The sequence below is a fragment of the Spea bombifrons genome, chromosome 9 (assembly GCF_027358695.1).
Source record: "Spea bombifrons isolate aSpeBom1 chromosome 9, aSpeBom1.2.pri, whole genome shotgun sequence".
Lineage (NCBI taxonomy): Eukaryota > Metazoa > Chordata > Amphibia > Anura > Pelobatidae > Spea > Spea bombifrons.
The window spans coordinates 16,571,293-16,590,871 of record NC_071095.1 but is presented as its reverse complement, the minus strand read 5'-3'; the positions used below and the strand labels follow the sequence as shown (position 1 = coordinate 16,590,871).

Genomic DNA, 19,579 nt, shown 5'->3' with positions numbered 1-19,579 from the left:
CCTTTTGGTAAAGTAAAACGTCCTTACATTCCATCTAATGTGTGTCAGAGCGAGTCCATTCATCTAAAGCAAGGCACTGAACATTACTGGCCCGTTCAGTGTTATCTTTAAGGGCACTCTGGTTTTCATACTCGTTGTTTGTGGGCAGTGCAGACGCCCAGACGTGGGAACTACACATAGATGAGAGATCTCCCAATCCAACAGCTTGCCCTCTGTATCCCTCCGTCTCCAGATCTGGAGATCAACCCTTTATGGGGCATTAAGGGAGGGACCGTAGTAACCTGCGAACCGCTTCACCGGAGCCCTGCTGCCCCCTGCTGGATAAACGGGCAACTCACAAGCTTGGAGCTCTACGGAACATGAGCGTGACGACTCGGGCCTGTCAATATCTTTAGACCTTTTCAGTAAAGTGCGAGTTCACGTGGAAAAGTCCAGCGCGCAATCCCACCAATTCCAACTCGCATGCGCGCTCACAAAAGTAACACTCAGCTCGCATACAGGCGCCACACGTTGACTCTCGGATTAATTAAGACGTCTAACCTGTCTCAGTCTCTATGCTACCCTTCTTTCTCCGGTGGCAGACTGTCGCGGAGTGAATCACTCCTCTCTCCTGCCACCCTCTTCCGGAGCTCCGTCATTCTTTCTGCTCGAAGTCTGCCCTTCTCTCCCCACCTGCCACCTGTAAGCATGCAGACGTTTGCGTCCTTCTGCCTGAGGGTTCCTGCTCCCCTCTCATGGAGCTCCATTCTATCCTGCGATGCCATCCGTATTCCAGCGCTGCCCAGCTGGCACAGTCCTCCATGGGCTGACAGTGTGCTGAGGGGCGCATTGTTCCACACAGTCAGGGCCGGTTGCCCAGCACTGGTCTCCATGGCAGCCGCTTGTGCCTCTTACTGACTCAATATTCAAAGAGGATCCCACAATGCAAACTTCAGGGGCCTCTTCATCCTAAAGGGGGAAACTCCTCCTCCCGGGGTGCTGTAAAAGCCCCTGCGTGGGCAGGTTAGAGTGCGAGACATGGGACGACTGAGGCACGAGGGGCTCACGCAGCAAGAGAGGGTCTACACTGGTAATGCTCAGTCCCACTCTGTGTTACCTATCATGGAACGAGGCTGTGGTAATATTCTGTGGATGTACTGTAAGTATGCTGCCTTCCATGCCGCGCATGTTACACAGGTAAGTCACCAACAGTGCACTCGGTGCCATACACACCATGAGGCGCCTGCACGTGTCTTAGAAGCAAGTGTCACTAGTGATTATATTATTGTTACACTGTATCACTGGCGCTATGTGTTGTGTAATATATCGCACCCGCTATAATGTGTCACATGGGCATCGTGTGTAAGCCTGGTACTGGCTGTATGCTCTCTTATCCTGCACTAAATTACTATACTTTATTCATTATAGTTTGCCAGATAAGACTAGTCACATTGTATTTCATCCCACAAGTGCTATATACAGGCTGGCTACTTTGTATGGTATGCTTTATATAACAGTCCAGTTGCTTTGTTTTATATCCAATGTTTGTCTCACTGCTTCGTATTACACCCCAGGTGCTCTATATAACATTAGATCCCTAATGCACTATATAACCGGCTACTACCTAAGCATTCTACATTATGTCTGCTATGTAGGGGGTTATTGTGGTGTACCCCAGGTGCTTTATAAAGGTGTATAGACCTATAGACTAGCTCTATCACCCTATATTATATGTCAGACATACCGTATACATTTTCCTTGCCCTGTCGAGATCAGAGAAATGAGATTGTAAGAAGGCTGTGGCAGCCCCGTCGTGCCCCCTTACACCTTCTGCATGGACGGTAGTCGTTCCGCTGAAAATATTATTGTATTTTCTACCACACATGTCTAGATTTTTTTTTGTTTGGATCTCTTAGTAATTTGTACCACTTATAGGAACAGAGACGTAATCCTGCCGCAAGGTGCCCAGTATCTGCTGAGATGTAAAGAGCAGCCCTTTCTTCATCTCTGGGGATACAGAAGGATCGGGATGCTGTGCACTGTTGTCCTATCATTTTCCAATATTGCACTCGTCCCGGCCTCCTGCGTCCCTGGACCACTCAACCCCTCCTTACAGTCTCTCAACGAAGAGCCTTCTTTTGAGTATTTGAGCCAAACGGCAAACCCATGCAATGCCCAACTGGCTGCGTTGCATTGGACATTACCAGCCATCAGCATGTTCTCCAACCTCACGCCGGCTCCCCTCCAATCACCGGGTGTACTTTCATCAATACTGAGCCATACGCGCCCACCTCATCCCTAATCTCATTCCCACCTGCAAGACCATCCTAGAACCCATGGACAGCATCTGCAGTCTAGCCCCCCATCCATCTCCAGTCTTTCCCATTTACACATCTGTAACCGCTAACTAATACCCTTCTCTTTGGCTCCCTACACATGTTTCTTGCCCTGGGCCTGTGACAGCTTCTGCTGGCCCTGAGGGTTGCTTGATATTGGTGGCTCGGTAATCGCTGCCACCAGTATTTGATGACAATACCCAGATCCACAGATCTACAAACACCATACTTTATATATCACCCACTGAAAAAACATTGTGAAGTTAATGAGAAATTTTGATTTGAAAAATAATGATTTGGCTCACAATGGGACAAGAACGGGACTGTGTACGGGAGAGTCGCCGGCTTCTTTTAAATGGAAATGCTTGTTGGATTATTTTGCGTGTTTCGGGAGGTGGTTACAGTTTACTTCCGCCATGGTTAAGGGAGCCACCCACTCCCGTTGGTACAGAATTAACGTTTTAGGCATAATATAATACGTGCTGTAAGGATTCCCAGCAAGGGTTATTGGCTGGTTTTGCAATGCGGTACTGTAAGAATCCGCCAACTGGTTCCTGGGACATTTGCAACCTCCTTAATACCCACCATTACGTAACAGGTCCCATCTCCAGGTGCCTCCATAGCTGGAGTCCCTCTTTGTTGTGAGTGAGAATCTCATCAAAGTCCATCAATGTTCCAGGAGATTCTGGAATGTCTGGCTTATTAATGGGAAGATAGAAACCTCCTGGGTATTGATGCCAGAAGGTCGGGCTTGAGTCTAGTGGCTACTCCCTCCCTTCCAGGAGTATCCGTCGATAGGGCTCAAAGTCTTCTGGAATCGTGTCTGTCGAGGACAAGAGATGATGTCGCTGAGAAGGTTTTAACAAGAAAGTGAAACGAGAGTGTTCACAGAGTACACACAGAGCCCTTTGCCATGACGTGTTGCTCAAAATCATAATCCAAATGATCCCCGAATTAGAGAGATTCTTGTATTCCGCCAGCCCTGGCCTCGTTCAGTTTGTTTAAGAATATTGTCTGGGTTTAAAGGGACTGATACCGGCTCACTTACGCGTGGCATAAATCAGAAACCGCAGCAGCACTGTATGCCTGCGGTCACTCGCCCATGCGCACACTCGCCATCGCCGCGCCTGTGAATCACTCACCATTACACCGGTACTTTAAGTTGGACCAGATGATGTTTTCTTGGGAGAAGCAGAAGACCCCCAGTCGCCCTCCTCTCATGGTGGTGTCAATAACAACGCCCGAATCAGCCACCAGGTCCACTCCTTCATACAGCTTTACCCTGTGCAAGGCATGGGGTGAGCGCATGCATTAAACCTCCCCTGCTGTAAAGACTCAATCCCTAACCACTCGTTGGCCTCGTCAGGAGCCATATGCCTACCCCATGCATGTTTAATACCCTCGCTGTGTGCTGGGGGACCCTCTCCGTGGAAAAATACTTTTTCACATCTGAGCATCTGACCCTATACTTTTGGACTATAGGTTTTTCCTCTAACAGTTCTCGTCCTTTGCCATATCCTTCCGGGTTCCTGGCGTTCCCCTTCATAAAGTTATTATTATTACAGGCCACCCAAATATTATATAATTATTATTCGGTTTACAGGTTTGTTCCTCGTCTCGGGGGAGCGACGGCGCCGCTTGCATGGAAATCTCCCATTGGGGAGGGGTAGGAATTGGGAAGCGCAGCACGGGGTCACTACCAGGATCCAGTTCCCAGACCCAGTACCCCACGCTCCATCTCAGGCATATTGTTCTGCTTCTTTCCATATGAAAGGATCTTGCGCTCCATTCCCGCCCCGGCATTCCTGAGTGAGATGGCGTTGCTGGGCAATCCCCACAGAGATGCTGGCAGCCCAGCTACCCGCTGACCTCATCGACTTAGCAAACACAAAGAGGATTTGGGGCTGGGAAGCCCTCTCCCCTCCGGCAGCCATACCTCCCATGGATTTAGGAGGTGAATGGGAGATATTAACTCCTGCACGACTGCACTGGTGAACAACGAGACTGATAAATGTGCTACGAATCTTAAAACCCCTACTAAATAACACAAACATATATAAACCTGAGTATCTCTGTGCATCTATACGGAGGCGCGCCCTGAATAACCTACAGGAAATCTCCATGCGGCGCCCCCACCTGCTCAGTGCTCGGACTGCGACGTACCTTATGTAGCCCACCTGTGGCCGGTGCATGAGCTGCCATCGGTATGAGGTTTTGTCCTTCCAGCCCACGTTCCGTGGGTCCTTCCAGAGCAGTCGCACTTGGTCGGTGGTATGTCCCGTGTTCCACAGAGCGTTACGCAGCTGCTCCCCGGGGCCTGTCTTGGACTTTACTGCCTGAATTTCAGGAATGTCATTGTTAAAGTTCAGTGTACCCTATTGTAACAGCGCTACGGCACCTGCTGGCGCTATATAAATACATGCAATGTAATGAAGTGACTGGCGATAGATTAACTTTTTCTGGAATTCCTAGGTGCTAATGAAAATTATCCAGCCCTGCCGGGAGGTCGGCGTGTGGGATCTCCAGCGCTTGGTGGCAGTGGTATGGGAAGGGGCAGACGCTGCGTAATAGGCCATTTTAGTGGTAGTTATAGTCCAAGCGATCGGAGCGCCTTACCTTTAGCTGCAGGCTGGGTTCAGCCAGGGCTTTGAAGGGGGTAGCCTGCCAGTACATCTGCTCTGTTTGCTTCCACATAACCACGTAGAAGCTTGAGCTGTCCTGGTAACTGAAAATGAAGCCTGCGTAGTCATCGTCTGTCACCGTATTCACGTGGAACGTTCCCTCGAAGTCCACACCGTTAAAGGCCGTGTAACCTGCAAGGAGATTGAGATGCTCCGTGGTTTTTGTTATTGAGAGAGCCGTGAGCGCAGGAACGGGCTACAAATACAAGAGTTGTGTGGTATAAGGGAGGCCAAGTTTGTTTGAGCATCCAGACGGTAGGATACGGGGTAATGTAGACGCGTTTTGGGGAAGGAAGAATATCACCCACCTACTGCCAGGCCCGGGTCGCTGTTCATGGTCTGCACAATCTCCATCCCCTGGGGACAAGACAGCAGCATGTTTACACTGAATACAAATACCCCAAGGAGTCATTAAATCCCTGAAGGACCAAGCTCATTTTACACTGCAGGGTTAGAAGAAGTTGCACGTTTCCACCATGGTCTTTCTTCAGTCGTAACTCTGGCAAGAGTTCCCTCCATAGTCGTGGAGTAAAGTCAGGTATGGGTTTCTCCATGGCTTAGGCAGGTGCTTGTTCCGGGTTAAATAGGCAGTCCAGCTCTCTGCCGTATATTTATCAGCTGTGTGACTGCTATGTCTATGGCTTGAGTTAATTGGCCCCTACAACATGGTGGTAAGGGTGCATGCTCACAGACTTCATTGTACCTGGTTTAGAACAACCCAGTTGGGATCTATCTGAGCATCTCCCTCAGGATCGAGTACGACTGTCTGATAGGCCCTGAAGTCTGTTAGAGTGACTTCTGCACTCTCGGGACACACATCTAGAGGGTCGATCACCGAGTCATTATCAAAGTCTTCTTCACACACGTCACCGGTGCCGTCACCTGTCAGGAGAACACACCGAGCAGCGCGTCATACGGGGAAAACAAAATCATGTTAAGATGGGACCTTTATTATCCCCAGAAACGTCTGACCGCACTCACTCACTCACTCACTCACCGTCAGTGTCCTTCTGATTGGGATTGTGAATCAGGCGGCAGTTGTCAGGCCCTGGGGGGTCGTAGTCAGGAATTCCGTCATTGTCGTCATCCTGGTCACATTCATCGCCTGTTCCGTCGTTGTCGGAGTCCAGCTGGGAGCTGTTGGGGATGTCGGGACAGTTGTCCTTGGTGTCTTGATGACCATCTCCATCCCTGAGGAATAAATTAACGGAGCAGTCAGGGACTGAGTTCTAAACGCACGCATGCGTCGGAACTGGCCGGTAAAGGCACTTCCCTTTCCAAACAATATGAGCATCGCATTCCGCTGATCAGGTGATACACGACTGGCAAGGTTTAGATACTGGGATTGTAATGTGTGGTTTTCTTAACACGCTGATACACAAGCAGATTTCACAACAAGAGCCTCAATGTCACCCCTCCGGTGAGTAACGTACCTGTCCTGGTTGGTATCACACATGTCACCCACCAAATCACTGTCGGCATCTGTCTGGAGAAGAGATATCCATGTTACATGCTGGCACCAGGAAGCCGAACACATTGCTGCCCCAGCCGTCCGGTTAGTATTGGGGGGTGAGGCGGCTGTGAATCGCAGGGACACCAGACTTACCTGTGTTGGGTTACTGGTCTCTGGGCAGCTGTCACAGGCATCCCCCACCCCATCCATGTCCCGGTCGGTCTGCAGGGGATTGGGCACTTTAGGGCAATTATCCAACATGTTTGGGATACCTAACAAAAATGTGTACATAATCCACATGCATGTTATGCGACACACACATGCATGTATGCACATGCAGTATAACACTCCCCCATGTGTACAGTACCCCAGCACATGTATCTCTACCGCCAACGGATTCTCTCACCATCACCGTCTATGTCGTTGTCACACGCATCTCCCTCCCCGTTGGCGTCTGTGTCCTTCTGGTCGTTGTTTGGGACATTAGGGCAGTTGTCGCACGCGTCCCCGTAGGAGTCCGTGTCGGAGTTCTGCTGATCCTTGTTTGGCACAAGTCTACAGTTATCCTGCAGAGACAATCAAACAGGAGTGACGACGGAGCAGGGCAATTGCACAATACTGAATGGGACAGTTCTTAATGAAATTCATGCATACAGTGTCCTGGGCCTGCGGGGCCTGCCAGCAGATTTACAGGGTATGGGACTTTGGTTTATGTGCTGCATGTGCTTGGTCAGTAGGATACATGTGTGAACTCATACATGTATTGGTGCGCACCACGAGGCGCAGGAATAGCAGGGATATCGTATGTAGGATTTGAATGGGACGTGAGAGTGCTCCTGGGTGTATTGGGAAATACGGCAGTGCCCCATGAATATGCCACACTGGCCACTGGAACGTAATGGTAGGAAGGCCTGGGCTGTTTCCTTGGAGTAAAGTTAAGCGCACACATCCCCCGTGTGTAACACACAAACGAACTCTGCCTAACCTCGACATTCTTGATTCCGTCGCCATCGGCATCCTCGTCGCACTGGTCCCCAATCCCATCGTTATCGGCGTCCTCCTGGCCAGAGTTCGGGGTAAGCCGGCAGTTATCCTGTAACGCAGAGAGACAGCCGAGACATATTGCAGCGAAACACAGACAGCCTACAACCTGTAAGCAGCAAACATTCTGTGTCCCACAATCTGCCCAATCCCTCCAGACTCAGAAGCCCCATCCCGCACCTACCTGCCGACAGTGCTTATTATTATCAATGCACGGCATGGGTTCATCCGGGTAACCGTCAATATCCGTGTCTCGCCCACATGTGTATCCGTTACCTGCCCAGCCAACGTTACACTGCACAAAGAAACACAGCGTGAGAGGCCTGCAGCTGTCTCATGACGCTCTCTTATCACAAAGTCTGAGAGGAGCCGGTGGACAGGGAGATTCCTCGTCCGTGCAGCACTCAGATCCACTGATAGTGGTGTTCACTAGAGGGACCTCCGAGGCTAGTTTGTTATTTCACATATACATCAAGTGCCACATTATTCAGCAAGAAAATACACGACTTACTGCGCACGTGACATCCCCGCTCCTCTCAAACACACAGTGGGCATTCACATGGCACGGATTGAACGCCGGACTGGCGCAAGATCTCTTTGGTGCACAGCCCGCTGTCTGATTCCCCACGAAACCAGGCTTACAGGGGCCACATCTATAGGAGCCCTAAACCAGGATAAGAGGGCAAATCAACGCGTGAACCGGCACGAGCACCGCTACGATATTACGGAAGGCAGTGCTATAGTGTAAGCTCCGCCGAGGGAGCGCGGCGGACACTCACCACGGTGTTGGTGCAGATGGAGTTGGCAGCACAGCCCCCGTTGTTCCCGTCGTTGCACTCATCGATGTCTGAGCACACCTGGACAAGACACGGAAGCATGTTACCCGTATACTGATTCCCCTGTAACTGCATACATGTTAATGGTATAAACGTATCAGTTAGAGAGCTCTGTGCCGGTAATAGCGCGAGGCCCCCTTTCTGAGCAGTCACTGCGCCCCTGGCAGAATTTCACACGGCCTCTCTCCCAGTGGTGTCGCTCAGTAGAAGGCAAGACCCTTATTACCCCAAACGACCCCAGAACTGGGCTCACCTGCTTACTGGCTTTGGCATAGTCCACTCCCACCCCAGATACAGTGTTACCCTTGTACCCACGGGGGCAGGCCTCGCAGCGGAACCCAGGAGACGTATTGATGCATTTGGAGCCAGCAAAACAGGGGTTTGCGTGGGAGCACTGAAAACGAGAGAGAATCAGGTGTGAGAGGTACACGGGATGCAACAGAATTCCGCTCCTGTGTCGTCCTCTTCCCACATACATGTAACACTCATCCAGCGCTCCAGGTGTTCTAGCCCAGCCCTCCCCAACCCTTTTGGCACCAGGGACCAGTTTTGTGGGAAGCAATTTTTCCACGGACCGGGATGCGATGTTGTAAAACCTAAGTTTTACAACAAGCCCGAAGTGGTGCCGCCCCGGGCAGAAAAAATTAGCGCTCCGTCCAATAGTTTGATTGAAATTTTTAGTAACCACTTATGGGCTTTCTTACCAAAAAATAAAAACCTTACACACACAGAGACTCAGACAGTCTCTCACAGTCTCTCTCACACACAGACTCAGACAGTGTCACACACACACAGAGACTCGGGCAGTCTCACACACACAGAGACTCAGGGAGTCTCACACACACAGAGACTCAGGCAGTCTCTCACACACAGAGACTCAGGCAGTCTCTCACACACACAGACCCAGGCAGTCTCTCACACACAGAGACTCAGGCAGTCTCTCACACACACAGACCCAGGCAGTCTCTCACACACACAGACTCAGGCAGTCTCTCACATACACACACAGACTCAGACAGTCTCTCACACACACAGACTCAGGCAGTCTCTCACATACACACACAGACCCAGGCAGTCTCACACACACAGAGACTCAGGCAGTCTCACACACACAGAGACTCAGGCAGTCTCTCACATACACACACAGACTCAGACAGTCTCTCACACACACAGACTCAGGCAGTCTCTCACATACACACACAGACTCAGGCAGTCTCTCACATACACACACAGACCCAGGCAGTCTCACACACACAGAGACTCAGGCAGTCTCACACACACACGGACCCAGGCAGTCTCTCAAACACAGAGACTCAGGCAGTCTCTCACACACAGAGACTCAGTCAGTCTCTCACATACACACACAGACTCAGGCAGTCTCACGCACATTAAAAAAATAAAAAGAGACACCTTTTTTTTTAAATCTACTTCTTGGAAACAAGGTGAAAACTGCATGTACATCAAGAAACAATTTGACTCAAATTGGTATATGCCATTTTCACCTTCTTTTCAAAAAATGATGCCTCTTTTGATGTTTTATCAATTGCGTCTGTCACATAAAAAAAATCTCAATCAATAATCTAAAAAGCACCAGTGCATACTTTTAATTACCCCCCCGATGCGCCACTTTGCCCCCAGATATGACATTATGCTTCCCTGATATGCCACTCTTCCTCCTGATATGCTTTATGCCCCCCCAGATATGACACTCTTCCTCCTGATACACTTTATGCCCCCCCAGATATGACACTCTGCCTCCCAGATATGTCACTCTGCTCCCTTGATATGACACTCTGCCTCCTGATATGACACTCTGCTCCCCTGATATGACACTCTGCTCCCCTGATATGACACTCTGCTCCCCTGATATGACACTCTGCCTCCTGATATGACACTCTGCCTCCTGATATGACACTCTGCCTCCTGATATGACACTCTGCCTCCTGATATGCCACTACGCCTCCTGATATGCTTTATGCCCCCCCAGAAATGACACTCTGCCCCCTAGGTATGCCACTCTGCCCCTAGATATGCCACTCTGCCCGCCTAGATATGCCTCTGCCTCCTGATATGCTTTATGCCCCCCTAGATATGCCACTCTGACCCCCCCGACTTACCAATGCACCCCCAGACTCCGTGGTGCCTAGTTGGGGCAACAGATGTACGTCTGTGCGATGTGCGTACACAACCTCTGCTGCTGCTCATCACGCCAGCTTTAGCGGAAGTTGTCTGCGCGCACAGACGTCCATGGCTGCCGGAGAGGAGGATCCAGGTCCCCCGCAGTGCTGCGCGAGATCTGGATCCTTACACTGCTGTTTGCCCGTAGCAGGGCTAAATGGAAAAAAAAAGATAAACACCCGCCCGGTGCCTGCAACTGCCGTGCTTACAGGGCACGGAGCGGTACCGGTCCACGGCCCGGTGGTTGGGGATCCCTATTCTAGCCCACGTTCTGTATAGTTAGCCCAGACTATCATATCCATGTCCTGCACTGATACCACAAACTGGTGTACCCAACTGATGGGCCCAAACCCACCTATTGTGTCCCCAAACCCACCTATTGTGTCCCCAAACCCACCTATTGCGTCCCCAAACCCACCTATTGTGGTATTGTGTGTCATGCTCCTATATCCCCCCTAACCCACTTGGCTCGCTGAACGGTTACCCGTTTTTGCCATCGTCATGTCACCGCTGTTATCATTGTTTGTAATATTTTATCACCACTGCAAATGTTCCCCTATCCAGTGAGGCATATAATGTATACAACGCACCTCGTTAATGTCGGCACAGTGGGTGCCATTCCCGTGGGACCCAGGTGGACAGGGCCCACACCGATATCCAGGATACTCATATGTTTCCATGCAGTCTACCCCCTGGAAGCAGGGATTGGGGTTACATCGAGATCGGTGCTCATGGAAACCTGGGAACAACAAGACGATATCCCATCATGTATTAAGAAAATGTGGGTTTCCAGGGCGGACAGACGCCGTGCCCAAGGGTAATTTACAACTTCGGGCTCCAAGTACCAAGAAAGTCAGCAAAGAGTAGGTCTTACCGCAAACCTGACACTCCATGATGGTATTTCTGATCAGAGACATCTCCTTCACCTGTCCCCAAAACAAGTCACCGTGAAATGGTTAACATATTAATGGTTAACATAATAATATCTTCGTATCAGTAATCCAATGAACAATTTCTAACGCCCCCACCTCGCTTTCCGAATTTACAGACCACAGGTAAGTTTCATGCGCATTATGGGGACCAACACAGGAGCTGCTGCAACTCATCCGGCCCTCTGTAATTTATAGTTTAAGGAGCAAATATGTCTTGCCAGACATCACAGAAGTTCTTCAAAGACCAGCTTAGTAGCGCTGGTCCTTCATAATGCAAAGTGGTGTTACGGAGTTAAAAACGCTCATGTCTCGTGTATAAGATGTCCTCTCCTCTGCCATGTCTATCGTTGTTGGAGCCCTCAGCTCCTGACGATCTCTCACCTGGTCTCGTATATCTTCTCTGAGCTCTGCCAAGACCTTATTGAAGAGAGTCATCTGAGTTATAAGGGCCTTTGTGTGCTCACCTGGCAAACATAAAGAAAATCAGCTCAATCGTTTGTCTCAGCTTTATCTTCTTTTGTTTTCTAGAGCAATCTTGGGTCAGTGTATGGAGTATAAAGAGCAAGCTCTCCTCCGGCCCTCCTATTGTAGAGTATTGTCTCTGGGTAAGAGTATCAGATACTAAACTCGTAAGAACAGTTATTACATTTCACCCTCGAATGGCGAGAATGACCAAAGCGCAGCAATGGTCTGATACACATAATAAGAGTAGGAACCCATGACTCTGATGACTCTGTCATGATTTGGCACAACGGGCAGGTGCTTACAGAGAAATATACACAAAGGTGCACCCAAAAATGTCACATTAACCTTTCATGTATATCAAGAAACCATGTATTGAGATCATTTGCGTGTGACAGCGATTACTACACAATCACCGGCAGGTCGGTGTGTGATGAAATAGGGTAGGCTGGAGTGGTGACGGATGCTTCTTCCTACAATTATACTGAGAACCGTACGCCGGTCCTGCTTCTTGTAAGACGCGATCCCGTTTAGCTTCTGTTCTTCAGACTTACCTAGAATTGAATTAACGACTCCGTTCACTAGAGAGAAGAGAAAAGAGGAAGATGTGAATGTTCCAAGGTTACAATACATCAAAGTGGAACCACTTATGGACGTCCAATTTAATTAATGTCTTTCTTCATTTCATTCAGTCCCAAATGTGGCCATGGCGGATATTTCGGACTTGTGTTTCTGATATGTTGGCCTCATACACTGATCCCCAAAGTCCCTCCTTGGTGCATACGGTGAAACCTCTGTATGTCCACATACTGTGCATGCAGTCAGCCCGTCCTGCGTCCATGCGCTGATCCCGCTCTATATACCTGTGTTGTGAATAGACTCATCCTCCTGGAAAGGGCACTCGCTCAAGGCTCCTACTCGACTCATGGAACCACCAAGAACCAACTTCATGGACTCTACTGATCCCTAGTCCGAGGAAATAAAGAAAGCTGTTTAGATGTTTAGAGCCATATTGATGCCACAGAAATATATTTATTGGTTCCATGCAGGAGCTGACTGGCCCACATGTAATCAAGTCCCATACGCTTTGTTAAATTACAGAAAGTCCCTCTTACGTTTGACTCATTTTGTATGTCACAGGTATTTAGTTCCTCCTCTTTTACTCCATCCCTGCCTTGCATTCATATTAGAAAATCACATGCATCTGAATTGCATCTGAAAAAGATTTGTCCTCAGGGAACCCTAAGCCACCTCCTCGATCCCCAGCTCTCGCTTCCCTACCATATTCAGCTGTGTGTCCACAATTCACACTGTCCTGTCTGCATCCTCAGAGATAGTGTCCTCTCATTCACACCTCACTCTGAACCTGCATCCTCAGAGATAGTGTCCTCTCATTCACACCTCACTCTGAACCTGCATCCTCAGAAGGCATAGTGTCCTCTCATTCACACCTCACTCTGAACCTGCATCCTCAGAGATAGTGTCCTCTCATTCACACCTCACTCTGAACCTGCATCCTCAGAGATAGTGTCCTCTCATTCACACCTCACTCTCAACCTGCATCCTCAGAGATAGTGTCCTCTCATTCACACCTCACTCTGAACCTGCATCCTCAGAGATAGTGTCCTCTCATTCACACCTCACTCTGAACCTGCATCCTCAGAGATAGTGTCCTCTCATTCACACCTCACTCTGAACCTGCATCCTCAGAGATAGTGTCCTCTCATTCACACCTCACTCTGAACCTGCATCCTCAGAGATAGTGTCCTCTCATTCACACCTCACTCTGAACCTGCATCCTCAGAGATAGTGTCCTCTCATTCACACCTCACTCTGAACCTGCATCCTCAGAGATAGTGTCCTCTCATTCACACCTCACTCTCAACCTGCATCCTCAGAGATAGTGTCCTCTCATTCACACCTCACTCTGAACCTGCATCCTCAGAGATAGTGTCCTCTCATTCACACCTCACTCTGAACCTGCATCCTCAGAGATAGTGTCCTCTCATTCACACCTCACTCTCAACCTGCATCCTCAGAGATAGTGTCCTCTCATTCACACCTCACTCTCAACCTGCATCCTCAGAGATAGTGTCCTCCCATTCACACCTCACTCTGAACCTGCATCCTCAGAGATAGTGTCCTCTCATTCACACCTCACTCTGAACCTACATCCTCAGAGATAGTGTCCTCTCATTCACACCTCACTCTGAACCTGCATCCTCAGAGATAGTGTCCTCTCATTCACACCTTACTCTGAACCTGCATCCTCAGAGATAGTGTCCTCTCATTCACACCTCACTCTGAACCTGCATCCTCAGACATAGTGTCCTCTCATTCACACCTCACTCTGAACCTGCATCCTCAGAGATAGTGTCCTCTCATTCACACCTCACTCAACCTGCATCCTCAGAAGGCATAGTGTCCTCTCATTCACACCTCACTCTGAACCTGCATCCTCAGAAGGCATAGTGTCCTCTCCTTTACAGCTATATCTTTGTACCTGCATCCTCAGATATGCTTTGTGTCCGGAACGGATCTCTCCAGATTCCACTTCAAACTGTGGGATGATCATCATTTCAGGCAGACCCAGGCTGGTGTCCACCTGCTTACAGTCCACATATAGCTCCAATGTGAGTGTGTCCCCACGAAGACCACTGATGCGCAGGATCATCGTGTGAGTGTTTCCATCAGAAAGGTTGGCGTTTTGTAGGCTCACTGAGTGCACTTTGGAATCTTGGCGCATGTAACGAACTAGGACTGGGTGGAGGTAGAGTCGGTTAATATATATCGTCATTCAAAGAGTTTCTCTACAAAATTACTGTAGATACTGATGGACTTCTAGCCACTGGGCATTTCTACAAATCTCCAGATATAAAGACGTATTCAAGGCATTCTCAGTGCCCTGTAGTATCATTTTTTAACCTAGATATAAGACCAGAGACTCTAGAAAGTATTCAGATGTTGGGCAGACTGGACAGCTGAAGGTTTCTTATCTGCCGCCACTTTCTATGTTTTAAATCTATGCGTTCCAGTACCCCTTAAGGCACACAGAAGCAATGTGAAGCTTCTATCCCTCTTACCCGTAATTCTCTTACCTTTATTAATCTTTCCCACCACTGAAGCCTCTAACCACTTAGTGTTGTCCTTCTTTGAGTAGAAACCAAACAGGACTCCTCCAGCTTTAGCCGGCAGCCGAAAGGTCGACAAGAAGTAAATATCGTTCACTGTTAATAACTCAGACCGTATTTTCTCCACCACGCTGGCCATGTGCCTGGACTCGCTGACCGTCAGGAGGTCTATTACTGAAAATACAAGAAAAAGGCTTTACTTCGTCCCTGTCCTAGAGAGCTAATACACTCTACATATTCTTACAGATTCCTCATGTGCTAAAGATGTTTAAACACCAGAGTGCTTCATTCTGAGCGTCTGGTGTCCACCACTACCTTGTAATGGCCCTTTCCACCTTCAGGGGGCGCTGCTGGCCCTTTACCCGCAGAATTACTAATGTATTTTGCAGTTTCAGCCATCAACGTCAAACTTTGACAAACAGGCAGGCCGTGTGTTAGTGTACGCAGTGTTTTTCCCCTGTGTGATGGGGAATGGTGCCCAATTTTGGACTCAAATCCTTCTTTCCTTCCCTGGTGTGTTTCTTTTCAATGGGCTCTGGATACTTGGTGTATGTGACTGTAAGGGTTAATGTAAGGGAGGAAGGGTTAATGTGCATGCAAGGAAGGCCTGCTGCTTTAAATGGGTAAATCTTTCACGCCGTTAACATTATTTTGATATGACGTCGTTTTGTATACCTCTAGTGTGTATTTCAAATGTGCGGGGTATTAGGGCAGAATGGAGACACGCTGCACGTCTGCTTTGTTGGATCGAGTTGTTTGCACACATCGCAAGTCAACAGCATGGAAGCAGTTAATGCAGCTTGACTCAGACTTATAGGGTTACTGCGCACGCATTCTGCCAAAACTGCAAAGCGCAGCACTGTTCTCTCCTCGTGGCCCCTTGAGGTCCTGGTATTCCTTCCTGGGGAGGTTAGCCCAGTTTAAGGCTGTCTTTGCTTAACCCCCGGAGCAAGTTGAACAGGGAGTCTAGACAGTTGGGATGCACTGGCAGCTGGCAAGGAGGTGACACATTCTCTCTTCTGGGGCTGTAATTGTAACACCGAATTCCTTTAGTGCTCTCTGGCCCCCCACACCCCAAGCACACAGTACTCCACAGCACCAGGCTTCTATCTTCTGCCCCCGACGCCCCGCGCGTAACATACACGCTCTGCCTTTGCCCTCTGGTTGTGACACTAGCACACGGGTGTCAGCCCACGTCTGGGACATGGTGCATACTTTCACCCCCAAAGAACTACTCCATCCTCCTCCGCGCAACCTAAAGCCTGTAAATACTAAACACAGATGGGCCGGGCACAGCTGGTAGCGCTTCACACAATGTATAAAACTGAACAATGTACACGCATGTGAATGTTACAGGTTGGCTGCTGTTACACCTTGTAACGTCATTCCATGAAGGTGATAGAATGGGAAGTCCAGCAGCGGTAGATCAACTGCCCCATGTTCCGCTCTACATGTCATCTTGAATTGCCGTCGATAATGATCTTATACCCCGTCGCAACCATCCGGCTCATGATCTGCTGCATGAACGGGACTCTACCTGCATTCCACGTTTATAGAGTCCTCCTCTTTAAAAGAGAGCCATGTTTTGTTGTGGCAGCCGTGATCAGCGGAATGTCCTGTAACCAGTAAGATTGTAAGCTTGCGAGCAGGGCTCTCTCCACCTAATGAATCGGTTTGTCTCAGTCTGTCAATTCACGTCTGGTCAGACCCCTTGAATTTATGTATTGCATTAAGCGCTGTTGGCGCTATATAAATAAAAGATAATAATAATATTAATAATAAGTGAGATCTCCTCTGACTTAATTGCCATCCTCTCCAGCACGTAATCTTTAACGGTTTATTAAAAAGGTATCAGGCAGTCCCCTGGGATGCTTGGTCAGTGCACGATGCCATAAATATCAAGATCGGCTAAGGACAATTTGCCACAACGTGCCCAACGCCTAGAGGTTTCTAGTCACACAGCAGCCCAGTATCACAACGTCGCCTGATCTTCTAGTCCTTGTGATGAGAGCAGGTTCCAAGAAGACTCTGGGCCAAGATTTTCTTCCCAGTCCAGTGACAGCCCTTCATCTCCTCAAAGAGTTTGTTTCAACGTTGTGAAACCTCACATGTTCCACAAACCTAATCAAAGCCACACCATCCACGGGTTGTCAGGAGTACAGTAAACAGATGCGGTGAGTGGCTCTCGAGACAATACTTGAGATAATGATCTGGCCTTCAGACAACTTCCTGAGTGTTTCGTAGAATGGAACAACATACAAAATATTCAAAGCGCCAACAACACAATCCGACGGCTGACACTAATGTAATTAACCCGAGTGCGTGTGAAGTACTTGTGCACACTATTTAATAATGGTATAGCCGAGGCAATTCGTGCACCGTGTGATATACTGTAGGTGCTGCTAGCCTAGAACTCAGCGTGCGGCCCACTATTGGATATCATCCATCATGTACCTAATGGGGTCACTGCCCTAGACCTGACCCAGGCCAGCACCCCGGTTGTCTATCCATCTCTTTAGGACACTGTGATATGCGCACACAGACTTTGGTTGGGAGGCTCGCTGGGCAAAAGTCCATTTCACGGGAGATCTCGGTCTTCTGAACTGACCCATATGGGCATCAGGTGCACCAAATGCTACTTGAGGCTTTTCACATTTTTGTATAACATGTCTGATGAAGGGACCTGAGAGGTCTTGAAAGCTTGCAATCTATATTTACTCCGTTAGCCAATAAAGGTATCATTCAAACTCCACTTGTCTCCTGTAATTTACGGCTAACACGGTACCAACTCTCATCTTTTTACCATTCTGATTGACAGCTAACTCAGCCAAAATAGATGCGCGCCAAGATTATGGGCTGAAGGCGGAGAGGGGTGTCCAGTTATTACAACCAATAAGAGCCACTCACTCAGAAATTGGTGGAGCCAAGAAGACAAGTGGGAGCAGGACAGAGAGCAGAGGTTTGGGGGGACAACTCATTCCCTTGGTCCGTGCGGCACTGCTCGGTGGCTCTGGACTCTTTAGGTTTAGGTTTAGCCCCAGAATCAGCTGGATGTATTTTCTGGAAGAAGCCAATCTCACCCAGGAATATGACAACAATCTAGCATCTGTAACTATAAGTGTGTTTTTGGGTTTTCCAAACCTCGCCCCCGTCTATGTTTGACTGCTGTGTACTGCGTGCATCTGTCATCTGTCCGGCAGCTCTGCCACACATTCAGAAATTCCCATCGTACAGCGCTACGGAATATAATGGCACTATATAAAACAACAAATAATAGTTCATAGGTGCTCACAGAGGGCAGACTAATGAGACCTGGGGGCAGACGGATGACTGTAAGGAGGGCACATGGAGCAGGGCAGAAACCTACCTTGCGGTTCTTGTCTGGCCGAACACCCAATGAACGGGAAGCACAGATAAAGCAGTAGGATTAATCTCATGGAGCTCTCCATCCTGGAGCGAGACGTGGTCCCGGGGCAGTTGTGCTGGGGTAGGGGGGAGCTGTGAATGAAGAGCGCTGAGGTGTCAGTCACCCAGAGGCATCCCTCACACAGTCCTTTCTGCTCAGCTCGGTGTCTGAATGAGTAAAGTCTGTGGCTGCCTAACCCTGGATTACTCTCCTCCCACCCTCCCCTCCTGCAGCCAGACGGAGCGAACACACAGAACCCCCAGGCTCGCAGCCGGCAGGGGACACAGACTCTGCGCATAATCTGCGTTTACATGTTTTGGGGGTGTAGGAATGGCCCTTTAACCACATAACTGCTGGAGGTGGTTAGGGACCCGTGCCCGGCGACACCTGCATTGATGAGCTGCTCCCCCACCTAGTTTTGTGATGTAGATCTTCGGAGGGTCGGTTTATTGTAGCACCTTGAACCATATGAAGTTTGTATGGTAACAGTAAGAGGACCAGTGGAAAGGTGGTGACATTTGGGGTATATGTCCCAAGCCAGTAAAATAATGCACAGCAGCAGAGGTAGCGTCTAATGTCCCTTCTGGCATCTGATCGCGCAAGAACAAGGCACCCGTGGCACGGAGCAGAGACGACCGGATGCCCATCCCAGCTGATGATCAGTATTATTAATATTGTATACGGATAAGCAGGGATGGGATCATGGAAGTGTTGACCTGTGATGTATGGCGTGTCAAACGAAACGAGAGCTCTGCCCTCAGGTAAATGATTTCCCTTTCATTGCTGAAAAAAAGAATTTCACGAAAGGAAAGGAGCAGCGGAATGATAATAGCGCTGAGTTCATAGAGGTCAGACGTGGCTTTCAATCACTTTCAATAAATCTTGGATTGTGTGGGGGATGTTCCCTGCTCCCTGGGGAAATGTACATTCCTGCTACACCCTTGTATTCCCCCACCATGGGTGCTATCCAGGCTGCATGTGCTTCTTGGCCACCGGCCCCACCGTTAACAGCCGTAAGTCGGGTCACTTCAAAGACTCGTAGGAGTAGAAGAGTGAATCGGTGATACAGGAGATCATAAGCACTACGACAGTCTGAGGTGCTGGGCCAGACAGCAAAAAAGAAAGGCCTTTTGCCCCGGGGCTT

At 49.1% G+C, this 19,579-nt stretch overlaps 1 protein-coding gene across 2 annotated transcripts; it reads right to left on the bottom strand.

Moving 5' to 3' along the window:
* Positions 1-2,522: 2,522 nt before the first annotated feature.
* THBS3 (thrombospondin 3) lies at positions 2,523-18,593 on the bottom strand. Of its 2 annotated transcripts, XM_053475507.1 has the most exons (23): positions 18,397-18,593; positions 14,997-15,203; positions 14,402-14,658; positions 12,762-12,864; positions 12,453-12,479; positions 11,818-11,900; positions 11,379-11,430; positions 11,095-11,243; positions 8,580-8,720; positions 8,270-8,347; positions 8,002-8,154; positions 7,675-7,785; positions 7,435-7,542; positions 6,856-7,015; positions 6,603-6,721; positions 6,430-6,482; positions 5,994-6,187; positions 5,700-5,878; positions 5,305-5,353; positions 4,932-5,128; positions 4,479-4,651; positions 3,458-3,597; positions 2,523-3,138 (listed from the first exon to the last, which is right to left on the bottom strand). In XM_053475507.1, exons 1-23 carry the CDS (start codon positions 18,476-18,478, stop codon positions 3,080-3,082), a joined length of 2,874 nt encoding a protein of 957 aa, XP_053331482.1. In that variant the 5' UTR covers positions 18,479-18,593; the 3' UTR covers positions 2,523-3,079. The 2 variants fall into 2 exon arrangements, with proteins under 2 accessions (XP_053331482.1, XP_053331484.1); XM_053475509.1 differs by lacking the exon at positions 12,453-12,479.
* Positions 18,594-19,579: the final 986 nt, after the last annotated feature.

Coding starts and splice junctions, on each gene's coding strand:
- THBS3 (XM_053475507.1), bottom strand. CDS start 18,478: ATGGAGAGCTCCATGAGATTAATCCTACTGCTTTATCTGTGCTTCCCG. Junction 8,721..11,094: donor ACTGTGCCGACATTAACGAG/GTGCGTTGTATA, acceptor TCTCGTTTTCAG/TGCTCCCACGCAAACCCCTG. Junction 3,139..3,457: donor CTTAAAGTACCGGTGTAATG/GTGAGTGATTCA, acceptor TGTCCTCGACAG/ACACGATTCCAGAAGACTTT.